Here is a 21,365-nt window from a genome sequence, read left to right on the forward strand (position 1 = left end):
CTGACTGGCTGAAGGTTGTAATGAGCAGCCGTGAGGATCATTGGGTCCTGGGTTTCTCTGAACCCTGAACAGGGGGCAGAGATTGCCTTCTGGTCCCACGGTCAGTCCCGGGCGGCTCGAAACCTTTTGTAGAAAAACAAAGCTTTTAATAGAAAGCGTTTGTTTCCAATATATTATTTTTATAGCTGCTTGTCACTGAGGTAAAACAAGAAAAGGGAAAGAACAATATTTTCTGTTAACAGGATTTCTTTTTTTCTTCTTCTGATATGCCTGTTGTTTAGTTCAACTTGTCATGTGGTGCAGTGCTCACATCTTATAAGAGTCTGATGTGCAGACATTTTATACACATTTTCTCTCTATATTAACATTTACATTGAGAGTATTTAGCAGACGCTTTTATCCAAAGCAATTATGTACTTTGGTCAGAAGAAAGAGCAACATTATATCACTGTCGGTACAGTAAGCATGTTCATAGAACCAATTGCCATGTGCCATCTCTTTCTCTCTCCCTCTGTCTGTCTCCGTCTCTCTCATACGTACATAAGTATGGAGTAGATTGAATAGATCTTATTGAACCGTTGCTATTTGGACAGCTGTCCTGAACCCAGTTCTTATGCCTCGGACGTACACGTCAGATAGCGGAATGAAAAACATGACGAGGATGTGATGTTGTTGTTCCCCTCAGAGCGAGCAACAACCTCTCAACCTTTCCACCATGAATGGAACGCAGATAGAGGGGGATGCAGACCCTTGCAAAGATGTATGTTACGTAAGGCAACAAGGTTATATTTCTCATTTCTAATGACGAAGGCCATAGGCTAAAATTTAGTAAACATAGATATGACGTGTTTTATAAAGAATTGTTACAGTTAATACATTAAAAACAAATACAAACTCTGACCTCAAGTCTATAAGGAAACCGTTGTGTACTCAATTCACAGTTGAGTACACATTGTTGAACGTCGCATAGTGAACCACATAACCAACAGCAAATATTGTCATCACTGTGAGCACATATTTCAAGCTGACATTTTATTTTTTCCCTCATGTCGACTTCTTCACCAAGATGAATAATTTAGAAAAATGGCCAAATCCATTAATATAAAAGTAGCATAATAAAATTGTTCACACAAAATAATCTCACAAGTGTATGGATAACAACATTATGAATTCATAAGCCACGGCTGCCTGAGCTGCCCTGGTGTTTTAAAAAACCCTGTTCCCTGTAATATTTCTTTCGGCCTTCCGGGCTTTGGTCAGACCCATATAGCTGCAGGAGCTCCACTCCCAGCGTCTACACCAACACAAACTCTTTCCCTGGTATTAATAATAATGAAACTGCTGCTTTACCGACGAGCTGTGCGGTATCATCTTTCCTTGTCAGTGTGGTTCCGGTTCAATCACATTCAAAATCAGCCAATCCAAACGGCCCGGCCCCTGTGAAGCCATCCTACGCTGGGGGCTTTGTTCTGGGCTTCGGTACTATTGTTCGGTCCCAATGGAGAAATATATTAAAAGACCAAGAGTCAACATATGTAGCTTAAATTAAACCGTCAAAAAAATACAGATGTGGGCTCTGTGGGTGGTTGGGTGAATGTCTGTCTGTCTGTCTGTCTGTGAGTGAGACGTTATGACAATGGGCCTAGGACATATCCCTAACATAGGACATGATCGCAGTCTAGGACTATGGAGGTATAGCACTATGATAAGGTACAAGATCTTTCCTTAACAAATGTAATTCTAAGCAGTACAGGGCGACTTAGAAAGGTTTAGTGTTATGACAGACAATGTGCCTAGGATCTTTCATAACATAGTCAATGATATAGCGCTATGAAAAGGTGCCTAGGTCTGTTTAGAAAGGTATAGCGCTATGACAAGGTGCCTGGGATCTTTCCTTAACATAGTCAATTATAAGCATTCTAGGTCTGTTTAGAACGGTTAAGCGCTGTGACAAGGTGCCTAGGATCTTTCCTTAACATAGTTAAAAGGTATAGCTCTATGACGAGGTGCCTGGGACCTTTCCCTAACATGGTTAATTCTAAGCGGTCCAGGTGTGTAGATAGTTAGGACAAGACGGCTGGTATCTCAAGGAGCCAGGGCCATCTGCATGCAGAAGTGGACACTTGTAACTGGCATATAATTACCCAGCAAGGATAGCACAACCTTGTCTGGAGGGAGCGCGCCTGCTGCGGTGACGTGACACTGAGAGGGAAAGTCAAACAGCTACTTATGAGTTGAAGGTGCGACACTGGCCGACATGAGGAATCTGGTTGGCTGGCCTAAGGGGCAGCAGGGAATGTTGATTCTGGGGCCCCGCCAGGGGGGGGGGGGGGCTGGGGCCGGCGGGAGGGGAGAGGGGGGGGGGGGGGGGGGGGGGGGCGGGGGGCAGGAAGCTTTAGCTCGCTCCCTGAAGCGTAGAAAAGATCTGCATGACTCAGACGTCCACAACAACCTCTGTTTTACGGCGGTGGAGGAGTGGGCAGCCCGGTGTGACAGGCTGGCCTTTCTTTACTCACTGGTCAAGCCCAGCTTTACTTTACTCCTTCGACGATCCAAATCTGACTTACATTTATTCCAATTATTTGATTAATTTAATTATTAGCAGAGAGATAATTCATGCCATTACTTCCACATGTGCATCGATATATATCGATGCACACAATTCATATTAGTAAATATATACACATATACATACATCTATACACATATACATAAATGGACACATATACACCTATGTGTGGGAATGTGTGCCGACGATGGCTGGTTGAGGCAGCCTCACCTGGTCCAGTCTGATTGGACTCTGGGGCGAGGTGAGGCTGCACACCTGTTGCACGTTGAGTAAAGGGTGCGCCGATTAAACCAGCCATCACCACACACACAGCTAACAATATGGAGCCCCCTGACATGTATCATTACCTACAATTCAGCGTCAGCAACCTGCTTCGTGTGTTCAGAGGAGCCCAAAGTCCCCTAGGTGACGTGCAACATGCAGCCTCGCTACACATTAAAGAGACCATTGAAGCTCTTCGACTGTGACTGTATGTAAAAAATAATCCATGCGTCGTAACGCAGATGTTTAATAGGCTATAGGATTTTTTCCATTTACATTTCAACATCAATTTTACAAGGAGAATAATTACAAGATACTTATTCATGACAGATCCCCACTTCATTGAGAATTCAGGTATTTCTACTGCTGCAGCCTGTAAAATAAATCACTTTCAAATTAAAAGTTTCTAATGTGATAATAGACCAATTTAATTGCGGAATTTTCCCAAGAAGATGCATTGGTCCTGATTAACGCCATTGGTTTAATTGTTTCATAAAAGTTTTTGAATCTCTTGTATTTATAGCCTCTGATGGGTTCGCTTTATATTCATCCAGCAGATGTTGAATATTACAAATATTTGTAAAATAGTTCAGATAAAGGCTTGGTTGACATATAGTGTTGGGCCACACCTGTACCTGGGCTTCCTGCATTGAACAATATGGTGCAAAAAGGTACAAAAGGGACAAAAAAATGAGTAGAAATACAAATCACAAATGTCTAATGTGGTAATCATTGTCTAATTATATCCCAGGGTAATTACACAGCGATTCTGGCCCCATTCTGGTTGAATTGAGCTAATTTCAAAGAAAGAGTATGTATGGGATGATTAAAATGACTCATAAGATGATTTAAATGGGAAAGTGCTACAAAGTGTCTTTGTCCATTTCCCATCCATTTCCAAAAGTCTAATTGTGTTTGATTAGATTTGCTCACACGTCGGTGGCCTGTGAGCGCCTCCTTGATCATCCTGCCGCGCCTCGAAGTGATATGCTGCTGGATCCTTTAACGAACCACGTTCATCACACTGAATCTATAGGCAGTGTGTGTCTGCCTGTCAAAAGACTCAAATCCATGTTGGAAACAAGTATGATGTGGCCAAAGAAATACATTCAAAACGCACACGTATGACTACAAATGTAGAGAATGGTTATTATGTGTAATGATCTGCATCAATACGTTTTGAGGATTCATTTATGTTTGAAATGCTAATGCAAATAATGATCATTCATAATATTTATGGACATAGAATTGATGTGCCAAATTAGGGTTTTGTAGGGCACATAGGTATCCATCAATGGCACCAATTTGTCGCTTTGCTTTAGTTTATCTGTCTGCCTCTCTCTGTGTGTGTGTGTGTGTGTGTGTGTGTGTGTGTGTGTGTGTGTGTGTGTGTGTGTGTGTGTGTGTGTGTGTGTGTGTGTGTGTGTGTGTGAGCTATACGTGTTACGAGTCCACTCTTTTAAGGAATAATTTGATTTCGTGCAGAAGATCCATCTGGATCTTTTATTTATTTATATTCAGAATCAACAAAACATTGGGCTGTTGAATCGGGATGCCTTCGCTCCCTGAACATGATTTATATGGAATTAATGTACTTATATAGATATCTTTTCAAGTTTCTCACTTCCTCCTGCAAATCTACAGGAGAAAAAGGGCTAGTAACAGTGAGCTATAATAATAATAAATAATAATTAATAATTTATTTGGAGGTCACTCAAAGACGCTTTGCATCACATAGAATATACAGTACATAAAGAAAAGAAAAACAGGAAAACATGATACGAAACAAATTCAAAATTAGGTTTGGAATAGAGTCAGGTGAGGTATGGGTACCCCACCTATACCCCACCTGACTCTATTCCAAACCTCATTTTGGTCATATGCTTTCTTGAAGAGGTGCGTTTTGAGTTGGCTTTTGAATGAGTTTATTGAGTCTGAGTTTCGGATGTTTGGGGGGAGGGATCTCAGAGGGTTGGGGCAGCAATGGCAAACGCTCTGTCTCCTAGGGACTCCTATGCAGGGACGCTATGTGGACTGGGCTGTTTCCTCATACAAGCATCCTGATATTGTGTTCAGCCTAACAATGCATGGCAATCGAGTTCAGATGTACTTTTGTATGAACTCATAGTGGAGCAATTGGACAATTTATGAATCATCAATTGCAACACACTTGCAATTTATAAAATGACCATTTTCCAGTTAACCAGCTCACTTAGTACTTGTTTTTACCGCTGTCATAAAACACTAGTTCGAAGGGGATCATGTTGAACAAATAGTATGAATTATAACATTTTTGGTGCCTGTGAGATCTATTAGTGTTATTATCCAATATCAGCCACAAAGGAACCAGGAATTTCCAATAGCACTGCTTTGTTACATGTAAAATATAGGTGGTTTGAAGTGCCACTGCAGAGAAACGTGAACAATAAAGGTAACCGCAATTTAACAGAAAATGCTTTAACAGTTGTGACTTATTAAGCTTGTAGAATACATTAAAAAGAGTTGAACCAGAAGGCATATGTGCAGGGGGTGTGTTTGAACAGAACCTTGAGACAGAGGTTTATTTGTAGTTTTCCTTTAATACCATACTTTTATAAAGCTCCCCCATAATGCACTCCTTCACCTTGGGAGGAAATGCACCCAGAGAACTAGAAAATCCATTATTCAATTATAAACCACATATCTAATTAAAGGTGATAAAGTGAATTATAACTCCCTGGCAAATTAAAATATAGTTGTGTGCAGTCTAAGGCTGATGAAAGGAAGAGAAAAATTACTGCATTAAAATAATTTAGAGCCCCACTTACAATGAAGACTTTGCACAGAAAAAGATCCATTCACCTAGGACTCTGAAAACACTCCTCTACGCAATCAAATGGAGATAATTATTGTGTGAAAGATTGGGCTTTTTTCCCAGATGACATTTAATACATTGTAAATATAAGCGTGGATGTTCTTGTATTCTATAAATTACACCTCACATTTCCATTTAGCCCTCACAGGCTAAACTATTATCCAGGCTAAAAAGAATTGTACCAGTTTGGTTATGATTAGATCTCGCCTTAATATATGAATGTTCAACCACGTTTAGGCCTTTTGCGTTGTCATTTACACCAGCTACAGTTTCAAATTAAATCCATGATACTCTTTCTCCCCTGGGGTACTAAGGAGCACAGGTGCAGTTAAAATATGAATCTGTCACTTCACACTACATCACGCAAAACTACATACAAGGCCTCCCCCCATTCCCTCCCCCCCCCCCCCCCCCCCCCCCCCACTGGTTGATTTCAAACCATCACAGGGAGCTGAGGCCACACTGCACACTACTTTACCAGATATTCAGCTTCCGAATGTGCGGTTGCGCCCTTTTGATCGCGCGAGGGGTCGCTCGTCGTAATGACTCACTTGTGAAAGGACCACTGCAGTGCCCCCACGGCGACATGGCAACAGTTGCTTAGGAACCACTTCCTCCTTCCATTGATGCTCCGTTGTCGCCGGGGCTTCCAGCGCAGCGCTCTATTTGTGCTGCTCCCCCCGTTAGCCTTGAGGGGATATTGTTTCAGCGGGCTGTTTAGCTCCCGCTGTTTTAGTGTCTCCTCCTTTCTTTTTTCTTTTGGGCAGGAGGCTATTAGACGAGTTTGCCGAGCGGTTGTTTACCTGCGTGGCGAAACGCCCCGCCTTCCAGATGGGTCCTCTGTAGGGGATTGCAATTTGCACCGTTCATCATTTGTGTTTATAAATCCCCCATGATGCATGGCTGCATAAATCTGTTGTGTTGACCTATCGTCTACGGGAATACCCGTTCATTTAACAGCTTGTTAGCATGAAGCCTACCTGAGCACTGGGCTGGTAGTCTGGCAGTGAGCACAGCAAGGTGCAGGATTAATGGTAGCCACCTCAGCCAAAGGTTGATGTTCAATTTAGCATGGTTGACACTGGCCGCGTCAACAACAATTTCATAACACGACAAGCATTTTCTTTACCGTGCAATAAGGTTAAAGGTGCTGTTATGATTGAAGAGCAACAATTTGAACCAATTCTTTAGTAATGTGACAGCCATCCGTCAGCTATTAGTGAGGGAAATGTTCTTTGAGAATATTTGTTCCGAGTTTTGCCTGCCTCTGTTTGAGCCAATTTAGATTTTAGACCACTAACGCCTCATTTCTGACCAACCAGGGCATCTCTTCTGAAATTGGTTTCCTGCGCGTCTGTCACTGAAATGAAACCCTCCTCAATGGTGGAAAACCTCAGAGGGAGGGAGTAGAGGGAGAGGGGACATTCTTTGAACTGTTCTTTAGGCCCAACCATAGCACAGTGTCTGCTACTACCCTGGTGGTGAATGATATTGTCAATGGGATCGACAAAACAAAACACTGTGCTGTTATCTTTGTTGACCTCTCTAAAGCTTTTTACACCGTTGACCATTCCTTGCTCCTGCTCACACTGTCATCAGTGGGATTTACTCCAGGTGCTTGCGCCTGGTTTAAAAGTTATTTAGATGGTAGACACCAATGTGTAAAAATTGGAATGAATCAGTCTGAGTCGATATTAATAACAAAGGGAGTGCCACAGGGCTCGGTCTTAGGCCAAGTTCTTTTCACAATTTATGTTAATACCATTGTCCCCCTGCTTAATTGCCAGGTGCATCTTTATGCGGATGACACTATTCTGTATTGTATTGCTGACTCTGTAAAGATAGCCATGGAATAGCTTAAGGCTTCGTTTAATGTCCTTAAAAATATTTTAACTGATCTTAAACTCGTGATAAATGCTCAGAATCCAAATTTATGCTGTTCTCCAAGACTAGGAGAAACTTGCGACATGTGCATAACCCCTCTGAAGGGGTCTACCATAGAGTGGGTCTCGGAATACAAGTATTTAGGGATTTGGCTTGATGAAAAGCTTACTTTGAATTTACACATTGATAACTTGGTGGCCAGATCAAGACAGAAGATAGGCTTTTTATTTAGGAACAGATGTAATTTCCCAATTTTCTGTAGGAAAAGGATTATAGTGGCAGTTGTCTTCTCTGCACTGGATTACGGAGATGTGGTTTATAGACATGCATCTGCCACGTCTCTCAAGGCCCTGGATGCAGTTTACCATTCAGCCCTTAGATTCATAATGGAGGAAGCCAACAATACCCATCATGGAACTCTATGTGAAGAAGTTGAATGGATTTCTATATCCGCAAGGCGCGATTTGCATTTGTTTTTATTTATTTATGAAGCATTATTGGGGAAACTTCCTGCCTATATCACATCATTGATTAACTGGTATTCAAGCCCCTACCAGACACGGGCTGGCAGGTTGGCATTAAAGACCCTTCAAGTCCGTACTGAGCTAGGGAAAACTGCTTTTAGTTTGTATGCCCCATCAGCCTGGAATACCCTGCAGCATCAGCTAGGTATTAACACTTTGGTTCCATATAACCTTTTTAAGACATTGCTGAAGGACCATTCACGCAATTGTTTTATTTAAATTTGTTGGTTTTCTTTTTCTGCTCTTAAAATTTTTTATCCTGTTATTTCTGTTAAATACCTAAATCTATGTATCCTTTGTATTTCCCTTGTACTTTGTATTCCAATGTATTCACTCGAAATCATTGCAAATGAGGGCTTTGCCCTCAATGAATTTGAGTTTAAATAAATAAATCAAATCAAATTTCGAAATCTTGCCATCGCTGTCTCTCTTTACAACTCTCGAATCTCACCTACAGCGCCTTAATTGAAAGAAGAATACAAAACATTCTATGCCTATACATAAATTCACCAAATACTGACGGTACTGCTGATTATTATCTCTGTTCTAATCCGATTAAACTACAAAAATTTAATTGTGTGTTGCATCACCAAGGTGAGGAAAATCTGCAGAATGAACGCTTGGTGCATCACATCTATGTTAATTGCATACTACCTGCGTCATAACAGCTATTGATGCATTAGCACTGCCGTACATAAACAGTGGCAAACAAAGACCACCACCCCCCCCCCCCCCCCCATCCTGAGAGATCTACTAAATCACTGCCCATTTACCTATTGTCATTCAATCAAGGCAAGTCAATTGGCGCTCTGCAGAGCACAGAGGTAATGACTATTGGGTTTGGGATTTGAGGTTCTGCTTCATTGTTTGAGTCTACGGCCCCCCGCGCCGGGACGGCAACGACTGGGGGGCCCAGAGCTCGTTCAGAAGACAGTCAGCCCCGACCGGAGCACTCAGTGTTTCCCTGGGGAGCCCTGCTCCTCGCTCAACAAAGCCCAGCTGAGAGACGGCGGAATCATCAGGCTGAAATACACCTCCACTTATTCCTTTAGCTTTTATTTCAAGTCCTTTGTTTGTGCAAGAAAAAAATTAGATATTGAACGCATCCTTGGAAGTTTAATATTCTTTCATACTTTATGGATTATTTTCCTTTTTTGGTTGGTGATGGCAATGTTGCAAAGTAAGGAGAACAATCCCTCGGTATATATATTTTTTCTTATAGACAGCCTCTCTTCAAACTTGGAATTGTATTAATATTTAATCGCATAATAAATTGGATGAGGAATACAATTATCTAGGTAAATACACCTGTCCCGTCATGCAAGAAATTGAGAAAGTCTCCTTGAGTACAACAGCCGTCTCAAGGTGAGGTTTAAGAAAGGAATGTATAAACTTCTGAACATTTTCTGCAGCGTTGCAATCTGCTTCTATTCATCTCCCTCGCCTGGGGAACAACTCAAAGGAACTCTTCAGAGATGATGAAGAGTTATCCCGAACATTTCAAAGCAGCAGAAAAAAATATGTTTTCTTCTATTTGGGCATTTGCCAGAGCATCTCTGTTGGTTGGAAATTATTTTAGCTACACATCCTTTCTACAGAGCTCCGTATTTTAGTTCATACACATATGAATCATTAATTAGGTCTCTGCATATCCGGTATGCAATAAACGTAAACAATTACCAATTAATCGCCACGAGGCAATTAGAGTTGCACCAGGTTGAAGGGCAAATGACATTTACAATGCGGCCCAAATGCATTCTGGGTACTGACGATTATAACAGACAGAGCTCCAGCTCATGACTCCAGTGAGCAGCCAGAGCAGCAGCCAGCTGTATAGGTGGTCCGACCGGGAGAGGGAGATAGTTTAGGAACGGTATTCCAGGATAATGCTTGGGACAGGCTACAAGATCTTTCAAATCTCATACGATGTCAGACATCCTCGATTCTGTCCGGTCCCCAGCATTGGTGCGTTTCCATGACCGCCCCCCCCCCACCTGGTAATACATAACCCTGTAGCCCCATCCACAGCCCCCCGGTGTAATGAGAGACTGAGGTACAGCAGGGAGGGGAGGGTGGAGAAGGGGAGGGGGCACAGAGAGATTGAGCAGTTCACGTTAAATACAAGGTATTAACCTCTATGTGCTGCTGAATGTGTGTGTGTGTGTGTGTGTGTGTGTGTGTGTGTGTGTGTGTGTGTGTGTGTGTGTGTGTGTGTGTGTGTGTGTGTGTGTGTGTGTGTGTGTGTGTGTGTGTATTTGTTTACAGCCTACAGTGTGTTTGCTTATCCAATCAGAAAGAGGTAACAGAATAAAGGGACTAAAAAGAGCGTGTGTGGGTGTATTTACCCAACTCCTCGTTTCCCCCGGTCTCAGGCTTCGGTCAGCTCTCTTTAGTAATCTGATTTTATGGGCAACAACAGCTGACCACAATTTGGATCTGCAGGGACAGACATTGTACTGAAGCCAAGTATGTGTGCTTGATACTGACAATAGAAATGATGTTGGGGTAACCAAGGTTGACAATGATTGTATTTAAGTGAGAGAGGAAATTGAGACGGACATTAAAGGCTGGTTTAAGTTCTTTTTTGGGTTTGTAATCCAAAACAGGGAGTGCCTCATTAGGAATAATTACAACGATTTGTAGAATCCACTATTGATGCAGCCAAGTAGCGTTTGCACTTTTCTTCAGAAAAATCTTTAAATCACAAACTTTCTTCATGGAACATTTATAAGCTGCCTCGCTCCATATTTGACTTCATTTTCTGCTTCCGGAAAGAAAAAAAAAAATTCCAAGAATACAATTAATTCCCAAACTTTTGGAATAAATGGTGGGAATGTACTTGGGCTGGAGCTTGAAGTGGAGGGAGTCCATGTTTATTTACAGGTCTTTTCCTGGTTTGCCTCAACTCCTTCCAGCTCCCCCTCCGCTGCAATCGACAACTATCTGGCATGCTCTCCAGACTAAATTGCTATTTATTCTTTTCTGTGGGTGTCAAAGCCCCAGTCTGGGTCTGAATGCTGCCTCTGGAATGAGGGGTCCATGCTCGGCCGCGGTGCTGACACAACACTATTCCTGAAAGACCAGCTGCTTGATTTATCCAAGCCAAACGTCACAGTAATTGTAAAGATTTATATCAATGGGGAAGAGCTGACTAAGTTCCCCAGCTATCAGATCTGACAGGCCCAATATGCGCTCAATCGGTTGCCTGCGACGCTAAAGGTTGCCAGCGGCTTGACCGAAAATGTCCTCCGCTATAATGGAGGAGAGGCCGACCCTCTTGGCTTTGCGTCGCCCCTTGTGTGGCGTGTTGGAGGTCATGCCTTCAAGGCTGCGGTTTGGCTGGGCTCAGAATCACTGCGCAGGTTGCACGCAGATTGTGATTTTGCCTGTTTTGTTTGTCCAATATAAATGCGTACCCATGATACGATTATTATTTTGAATTAATGACGAAGGAAGCAAAGGAAGGAAGGAAGGAAGGAAGGAAGGAAGGAAGGAAGGAAGGAAGGAAGGAAGGAAAGAAAGTAAAAAGAGAAAGTAAAACGAAAGAAAGATAGATAATTGTAGACTTCTTTAAGGCAATGTCTCAGGTTGGCACTTGGTGATAGTATGAGTCAAACTTTCAGATTGTAAATGATTAATGTACAGAGTCATTTAGTTTATAATATAATATTGTGTTGACAAAAGACATAGCAAAAACCAACGACATTTGTAATGAAGGATATCTTCTCAATAAGCCTAAATATAACTCTACTAAAACAGTAACATGAAGGTGTCATTCAAAACTCCTACTTAGAAAACACCACACATTCACACACAAATCAAAGGTTACAGAGGTGGAAGCTGTTATTTTCTCGAAAGTACGGTATATCATTTATTCAACACAGTCTGCCTTCCGTGTGAATCCATCTACAATTTTCCACTTTTTTTTTTTTACAGAGCCAGATATGAACACAGTGCAGGAGGCAGGCATCTGCCGCAGCTTATAATGGCTATCGCAAATGTTTCAGTAATTCTATTTCAACTGAAAAACTTCCCTCCCCTTTAGAACACCCCCAAATTACCTATGGAGGGGAGCACTGCACTGCTCAGCCTTCACTGCAGTTGCAATTTTCCAAGCTAGGAAGAGTGGAAGGAATCCTCCCGTGGGCTCGCATAATGGAAGCAAGAATCCAGTCCAACAGCCAGCAGGTTATATGGAAAGATGTGAGTATGATTAGTTGGCCATTTGAAGGATGTGTTTCTTATGGTTTTATGATTGTTTTGGTGGAGTATTTCAACATCTGTTGATGAGGTGTGTTTGTGGTTTTATTGTGGTTGATTATTTGACACTGTTTATTTTAATTATTGGGGAATTTAAAAGGGAAACAAAAACAAAAAATAATATGGACTTCGGCAGAATATTGTGTTGCGTTGAAATCATAGCTGGAAATGACTGAAGAGCACATTTATAAGTTTCCTTTGAAGACTCTTTTGAAGAATAGTGTGGCTGCATAATGGGTGCATTGTACGGGACTTTCAGAGTTTTCCATCTGGTCCTTCACCTCCTGCTCCTCCTCGTCCTCCACCTCCTCCTGCTCCCCTTGATGTCACTTCATTCCCTCTTCCTTCTCTAGCCTCTTCTTTCTTCTCTCTGCACACTCTTATCTTATAGCTCTTATTGCCGTGGAATATATTCAGCCGACTTAATTCCAATTTTGAGTGACTTTGTCTTAATTTTTTATAAACCTATATACATAAATATTTATATATATATTTGGAGGTCAAGGCTCTCCTTTACCCCAGAGACCTGACCCTGACCACAGCATAAGTAGTTAGACCATACCACTCCAAACAACACATTTAGACAGGTTGCACAGACTTAGAACTCACATACCGACACAAAAAAGTCAATACCAATGGCATTTTCCCTGTTGCTCTTCAGAAGCAGTAAAGTAGTTCAATACAGAGGCGCAGGGCACCTGAAAGCTTTCAGAATGCCCTATTAAATTGCTTTCCCTGCAATAACTTGAATGTGGGGTCGGGGTCCCTTGTCCTTTGAATACAGTATTTCATGGAGGCTTGGATGTTGACAATATGATGAGACTCCCTGTAATCAACTAAGTTCCCATTATTTTCAGGGGGCTAATTGCGTCATCATTTGGAATTATGCATGCTGATAACATACTAGGTGAAGATAGTGATGAAGCTTTATATTTCAGAATATTTCTGTCAGAATCGATTGAGGTTTAGTATGGTGCAGGTCCTATCGTTGAGGTATGCTATAGTCCCAGCCCTGAAATGGAGAAGTGTGTCTCCTCAGTGTTATATCAGCAGGATGTCCCATGAGCTTTGCATCCCAGGATGAAAAAAAAGACGCCAACGCTCTTCAAAAGGAAGCATCTGGCTGCCAAACCCCCCCTCCCCCCCAATCCCACCCCCACATGAATGTGATCCTAAACCTGGTGTTAGGGTCTCAAACCCAGCCCCCCTCTGTCTACGTCTCCGTCCCTGACTGAATTTCTCTGCTCTGTCATTTCATCTTTCCTTCAATCCATCCCTCTCGACTCGACTCAATGTCTGTCGGCTCGGTGCCTGTCTCCCCCTCCCCACCCCCCCTCCCCACCCCCGCCCTAGTTCTTGTAGTTTATGGCGGAGCGAGGTTCAGTGGAGGCTCAGGTTCGTCTTTAAGTTTCCACTGCGCCTACAACCTGCCTGAGCAGAGGAGTAGAATTCCGCCACCGGTTTTCCCTTTTTTTTCATACTTGGAGAAATTCCCTCTGCGAGGAATTTCGGGCTCTCTGATTACTGCCTTCTGTTTCCTATAAAATGTGAGGACTGCTCTGGGCTTTGATCCGCTCCCTAGTCTGTGGCCACTGTCTTGCGTTGCGTTCACGGGGATAATTTTAACACACGTCCCTTGATTGAATTTAAGTGTGACATTTGTAACTATGGCACTATGGCAACCTACATTCTTGAGTTTATGGTATTCCACAAAACAAAAAACCTTCTCGTCTTCGAATTCTTTAAACACCACCATATTTGATTGTAGGTCAATAGAGCCATTTATTGTGTTTGTCTGTTCAATGAAGAATCCACATGCATCATTGTTATTATTAGTATAGCTTCATAGTGCAGATATGAAATACTAGCAGCATAAATAATTGAGCTAGGAAAACAATTTTTATATTTTCTTTGGCCGCTCTTTGCTGAGACCTTCAAAAGTGCTCTAGCGTGAATATAACATCTTTCACTTCTTGCTGTTGGAAGCGATGGTGAACCAAAGCCTTTCTTTGTTAATTTGTTGCCTGCAGCTCGGGGAATCGACTACAACAGAGGGCGAGATTTAATTGGCGGAAAAAGTTGAATACTGCGAATGTGACCTTTTTATGGGCACAGAAGAACTCTCCTCTCCCCACCGTTTGGCTCTCCGTAGCGTGGCATCCATTATATGTTTATCATCACCGCTCTGATGGGAGATCGCTCTATTCCCCGATGCGTCACGTGTCCTCAAAGTCAAAGTTGGATTACGTGCATGTCTGTTTGGTTGTAGCGTTCATCAGAATTGGTCGCACATCTGGAAAAGACCAGATAGGACCACGCGGTGACGCCGGTTATTATTGATATGGTGTTCACGAGCTCTAAAGGAAGACCTGAATCTGAAGGGACAGCTTTATGCCTGTCATACCGGGGTGGCATCGGGTGAGGAGACCGCATGCTGGGAACCCACAGCCGCATCAGACCTACGTTTGTGACACTATACGTTGTGTATACCTTGTGGGTCATTTTACATTCCTGCCGCAGATCGAAACGGGGAAAGAGAAGACGGCGCGGTTCCGAACGTACCGGCGCCTGGCTCTGATCCTCGGGCTAGTGGTCCTGGCTTTGGCTGCCGGGGTCTTTAGCCTGAGGTACTTCTGGGGTCCCAACCAAGCCAAGGTAAGACGGTTTAGTCCCCCACTGTTTCTGCATCGTCCCTGTATGTGTAGATACGTGTTGTCTTGATATTTATGGTGGGGATGTGTCTCTGTCTGTTCCGGTGGGCAGACCTCGGGGGTTATCGGCCCAGAGTCCTTTCTCATGCTTATTTGTTTTGCAAGGCTGGATGGAAGAAGAGGAAAAACTAACAAAAGGAATCATTCCAAAAATGGGGGGAAAAAAACCCGGCCCAAAATAGGTTGTTTTTTGTGGACACGTCTCTGTAATTTTTTATCCAAAACAAATCACTGGGCTTAAATAGTTGGACATTTCAGTCCCCCTCCCTTACCCAGTGATTTAGTGTTTATTGACATAGCAAACACTTTTGTGATGCCGGATTCTTAAAGCCCACTATTGGGTTTAATTGCCATTGACCACATTTCTGGGACTGGGACCAGTCAGACATTGGCAAAATAATTGCGGTTAACACTTGTCCTGGCAATTCATCTGGTAAAATCCAATTCAATCAGTTTGATACAGAACATTTTCACTCATCTGCTCAGCCTTGATTTTCCCAGGATGCCAAAAAAAGCCAATCTACTCAAGCCTCCAGCAACAATACATCGATAATTTCTCGTCTACAATTTACTGCTGCAAATGAGAGAAACATTCTGGCAAATATATGATGTCTGCACTGAGCGAAATGGGTGAGTGAAGCAATGCAGAGACATCTTGTAGCCTCATGATAAAATTAAGACACGTCTGCACCGTATATCAACAGGCCAGTAACGGCTTTAAGAGGCAAAAACACCTTCGTAACCCGAGCAATAATTCCCCTCGTTGGAAGGATATCGCCAGCGGTCAAGCCAAATGCAACGAGTCCTCAACGGACAGCATGCACAGCATCCCACACGTTATAGCGTCAATAATTAAACTTGTTGAGTCTATGCTACGTTTAGGTTAGCCACGGTTCACCGCTACTTCCTGTACCGACACCATGCCATGTCCTCTCCTTTCAACACAGATATAAATCACCTCAGAGCAATCTCCTTTGTCCTTGTTAAATATTTCCTGCCCGAGGTGGAGCAGTCGTTATTTCCACTTTAACAAGCTGTGATCATTCTCACGTGGTGTAAAATGCGGTGATGGCAGAGGTTGCTGAGGCAATGCACATCAAACCTGTGGACCCTGCGCTCTGCATTAATGGGGTCTTGAGAAGGAGGCGCAGTCATTGCCCTCCATCAGTGAGTGGAGATTGAGCCACTTCAAAGGGGAGAGAGTGCCGGCTCTCTGATAGGACACCCCGGCTGCAGATCTTTGATAGGTTGGGCTGGGGACACCGTTCTAGGATGGAAGAGCGGAGGCATGGATGGAGAGATGGAGGGTTAAAATGGCGGAGGGAGGGATAGATTGACAGATGAAGGGTTTGATTGCAGACGGATGGATGGGGGACGGCTGGATATACATTTGGGTGGATGGATGTAGACGGAAGGTTGGATAGATAGATGACAGGTGGATGGGGAGCAGATATCTGGATTTATATAGATGGATTGATGGATGGATAGATAGGTTGATGGATGGATGGATTGGCTGAGAGAAATGGCCAGACATAGATATTTGCAATTTACCTTCAGGCCTCAAACATATGCCGTACATCCTCCTACTCAAAACATAACGTGGAGTCAACCATTGTCTTCCTTCGTTTTGACATTCTGTGAAACAAAATCTCCCTCTCAAAATGCGTCCTTTGTCTCTCAATTCTCCATGCTACTGAAATGAATAAAACTGACCCTTCTGTTCTCAGAGTCCATACCATGTAGGCGTTAGAGGGAAACATAAAGCTTGTTTAAACAGCTTCACAAATCCCTTCTACTTCCTCTACAGTGTAAACCGCCATGGAGAGGTAGCCTGCTCTGTGCATTGTCTTTCTGCCTATCAGGGGAGCCACTTGGGGACCCATTTTAATTACTCCAAACATGTGTAGCTACACGATCCTCATGAAGAGAGTTTGCCGTTCTTTCTCCAGCCCGTGTGTTTGATATAGTCAGGCACGCCTTGCTGTGTGATTGAATAATCTGATGTCTTCGGCTGAAAGAACGGTCCCACTATTTGCTATGTGCTCATTATTGTTCTGAACCACAATAACTCACCAGGGGATTAGCCTGGCGTCCTCAATTAATTCACAGGTCAGAAACAGTGGATATCTGCAACACCGTTAATACTGCGCCTGGCCAAATGACTCAAGTGTAAGTGGTAACAAATATATGTTAAATTAACACTCTAATTTTGATTTATATACAGAGTTTTAAGAGAGAAAATATTCAAGTAACACAAGGCCTATTTGCTCTTGCTAGTGCCTTTGTTTCATTAAGCAGAATAAAGTTAACTGATGCGGGTAAACACAACAAATTGTTGACGCTGTACACTGGCTTCTACTTTTTGAAATAAACATTGAAAAAGGGTTAGAGTTTGACAGCGAGCCAGGGTAGACGGAGAAATACCCAAGTGACTTCCATGAAGGAATCTCCTGAATATTCAAGCAGAGATGTCTTTGTTCACCTTAATGGTTCATTCTCTCTCTAGCTTTCTTCCCGTCTCCGTTCCCATGGTGGACGCCGTTCTGACGCTCAGCAGCATTTGAAGAGCTCTGTGTCAGTACTGTTGTTCCTTAGAGGGGTGGCATATAGAATATAGCGGCAAATAGCAGAACGAAGTGGGGAGAAATGGGATATAATATTTATGAGTCGTTTTAATTAGTGTATGTTCCCATGAAAATAAGAACGGTTGCATTTTCGCTACCTCAGAATGAGCCCTTTGTATAATCATAGGGAAACGATGATATCAATTTGGCCTTTGGCCCCACAGCTTCATGGTGGAATGGAGGAGCTGAGGGGGGGGGGGGGGGGGGGGGGGGATATTCAGCTGGTGGCAATCTGCCCCCTCACCACTAGATGGCACTAACTCCTACACACTGCCCCTTTAATGAACGATCCTGGCCCCTTCTCAGCCTCCAGCGGTCATGGGTGGAGGTCATTCCCAAGGCCGTCGCTGCTGTCTGTTTATAGCTTATAATAAATCAAGTCTTAGCAGTGTCTTCATTGTTCTGCCGTCACCACGGGACAGCGGACTGAGAGACTGTGATTGTGATATCATCTGTCTTCCAGTCATGCAGATTTTGCATCCCTCTCCTTTGTACTTCCTTGTCAGCGTACAATATGGTGGATTCTAACTTTGATGGCGAGTTATCACCGAGACAGATGTCCCTTCACCGAGCTCGTACCAGCTTGTAATCGAACACATCGTGACGCTCGTTCTCCGACGTCCTTCCACTGGAGCTGCTCTTCTTCTTCTGTGAGGATGTTTAATTAAACCACGCCGAGATTCTACATCATGGTTTTTATTCAGGCAAGAGGATAAACGTAGAGGATTATGGGAAAAGGGGACGGTTAAATTTAGTGGCAAGCGGAGTTGAAGTCTACAAAAGCTTTCTCAAAGTTTTGTCACATTGTCTTCTTCTGGAGGGTGTGGGGGGGGTTGAGGGTGGGGGGGGGGGGGGGGGGGGGGGGGGGGGGGGGGGGGGGGGGGGGGTTGAGGGTGGGGGGGGGGTTGGGAGCTGTATTTTGGAAAATCCGCACCGGAGCGACCTGTTGGAGCCATTCACCGTGACATACTTCGTTTTACACTCTGCTTTTTCAGTAGCAATGGGGGAAAAGTGCAGCGTGTACATTTACATTTTAATCGCTGGTGGGACATTTTGCCTTTCCAATCCGTGCCTCCTTTGCCGCCTGCTACAAATACAGTGCATCTGGTAAAGTGAGACACGAAAGCCCCCCCGTTCCCCCCCAGGTCTACCCTCTCTCACCACCCACCCCAGCCCCCATCACCCGTTTCCACACAGCGACAGCCAAGCTGTGTGCTATTTGGAATGTGATTGCACTTCACTTTCCCTCCCGAGTCACTTTTGCAGTCGACTCGCGGAGCATTCACCATCACATTGTTGAAATGCGCCCCAAGCACACTTGCAACATCTACTGTAAACATCATCTTTTTGCATGCATATTTTGAAAGGTTCGGTGCTAATGCGGGGCTTCGCTCCCCCCCAAAAAGGGCTACCCTATTTTGAGGAGGAGTGAGGTTTAGAATGTCCTGCATCTCAACTAAAAACATATGTGTTAGTTTATTTTATTTTATTTTTCTAACCATTGCTGACTTATCCATTAGTATAGTGTACACATTCATAAATGCATACACATTATATACATAGATACACACATATATACATATACACGTGTACACCATACGATTTAATGTATTTATTGCTGACTATCAATTAGTCAGTCAAGGGTTTTCTGTAAGCATACTGTTGACTGTTAAATTATGACTTTAAACCTAAAGACTGGTCTTGCTTGTTCAGCTAATTCATCGGTGCATCAATATGTATGTTTAAAATGTTTCTGTGATGTGCCCAATATGATTAGGATAAAATACTGCCTTTCATATCTTTTCTTTCATTTCAGCAAAGAAATCATTTAAACCCTCTCTTATCGAGTTATTAACAGCTCTAATGACAACATCAAACTCATCGACACAACTGTACATTTCTCGTGGTAATGACAAGCTTCCAAGTCATTATCCAACACTTCAGTATACTGCGTTATACAGCCCAAATCATTAATTAATGGCAGAATCCAAGAAGAACTAGGCATACAAATCAACAGCCAATTTCTCAACCTCTCACAAGTAGGACCACAAAATGTGTGTGCATTGGTCTCTCCGTAATCGCTTTATTTTGTGTTCCACTCCGAGGCGGACCATGAAAGCTGATGACTGACTGGATACCCCAGATGCTCTTGTGTTGGATGGAAACAGGCCTGCCTTAATAGTTGGGATGACATGGGCCCAGCAGGAGAATTGGCTGTGGTACTTAACATTCACAGCTGAATGTGCTGGGACCGTGAAGGGTATCTGTCACTGAGAAGTCCCCAATTAGGTTGTTTTTCCACTTTCTTGGCCAGTAGTGATCCACTGACAGGGTGAACCACCCAGACCCAATATTGTTTTTTTCAGACCATACCTGATATTCACCGCGGGCTTAAGCTCAAAAGTAGGCCTAATTAGTAAAACTATCAACATAAACCTAGTTATGACCTGCACTATTTTATACTACCACTCAAACCCCTCCTTCCCTCCTGAAACATGCTACAAGTGTTCTGTGGTCACACAATGAGCCATAATATCCATTTAGCCTATTTTAAGTGACTCCCCGCACATTACGCACAGAGCTTTAAACATACGTTGAGTCATCTCTGTGGTTCACCACACGCCCTCCCAGGCCGGCTAAATCAAGACACGTCAAAGTGTCCTCCATCCTCCTTCGTCTCAATTATATTGCGCATCTAAATCATCATAAAGGCACCTCTACAGACCAGCCCGGCCACTCCCTCGGCGTCACCTACTCCCAGGTGGCCCTGACTCCCTCCCCGGCCATGGGGTGGTTTTCAAACGAGCAGCGCACCAAGCGGCCACGTCCGCTGCAGAGGGCTTATTCACAACGATTGTTTCCTTTAAAATGTCAGCAACCTCCACCGATTCGTTGCAATGAGATGTATAGTGTAGCTCTACTTCCCCTAGACCCCATGTGCCCCCCCCCTCACCCCACCCCACACACACACACACACACACACACACACACACACACACACACACTGACATACTGTCCCTTTTAAACATCCGCCTTTCTGGAGCACAATGGCGGACACGGAGGTGATTGATTGCCACGGAGAGTTCAAGTTGTTTTAAATGTCAGGTGTGATTAGTCATGTGTATAAATATATATACCCTCGCTGGTTGGAGGGGAACCTCCTCAAATTAAGAGCAACGGCTGCCCGTCGTGGGCGAGAGTCGCGAGGGTCTCACATCACACGCACGCCATCAGGTAGTTACTCAGGGGGCGCAGAGAAAAAGTGGGTCATTACACTTGTTTTACTGCATGTAATAAGCGGATAATGGATGAGAACGTCTGCTAGTGTGTGGAGGAACGGGAGAGGGAACGAGCCGATATCCGAAGTGTACCTTTTAAAACAGAGGCATGTTGGCTCCCGGTTTGGAGACGTCTCTGAAGGAATGATATCCCTCATGTAGGCGTGTGTGTATTTCCCAGACTCAATCCCGGACGCGAGTGCCAAAGGCTACTTAAATCCAGTGTTAACCCTTGAAATTATCATACGTAAAAATGTCAGATTTAATACCTTCATTGGTATTTACGTGGCAACATCGGTTAAATGGGTTTGTGTTAAGTAGCATGCCCTTCTGTGTTGACATTGGAGACTTGGTCACTGGGAAGGAATACTAATCACGGAATAACAAGCACAAACGTTTT

General features: G+C 43.5%; 1 protein-coding gene across 1 annotated transcript in view; it reads left to right on the forward strand.

Moving 5' to 3' along the window:
* The first annotated feature begins 12,037 nt into the window (after positions 1 to 12,037).
* tnmd (tenomodulin) overlaps positions 12,038 to 21,365 on the forward strand; it is a 34,700-nt gene continuing 25,372 nt past the window's right edge. The window contains exons 1-2 of the mRNA XM_030369116.1: positions 12,038 to 12,295; positions 14,873 to 15,007. Coding sequence (XP_030224976.1) covers positions 12,248 to 12,295; positions 14,873 to 15,007 — 183 coding nt within the window. The 5' untranslated portion in view covers positions 12,038 to 12,247. The remainder of the gene's footprint in view (positions 12,296 to 14,872; positions 15,008 to 21,365) is intronic.

This window comes from Gadus morhua, chromosome 10 (genome assembly GCF_902167405.1).
Source record: "Gadus morhua chromosome 10, gadMor3.0, whole genome shotgun sequence".
In the NCBI taxonomy this organism is placed as follows: domain Eukaryota; kingdom Metazoa; phylum Chordata; class Actinopteri; order Gadiformes; family Gadidae; genus Gadus; species Gadus morhua.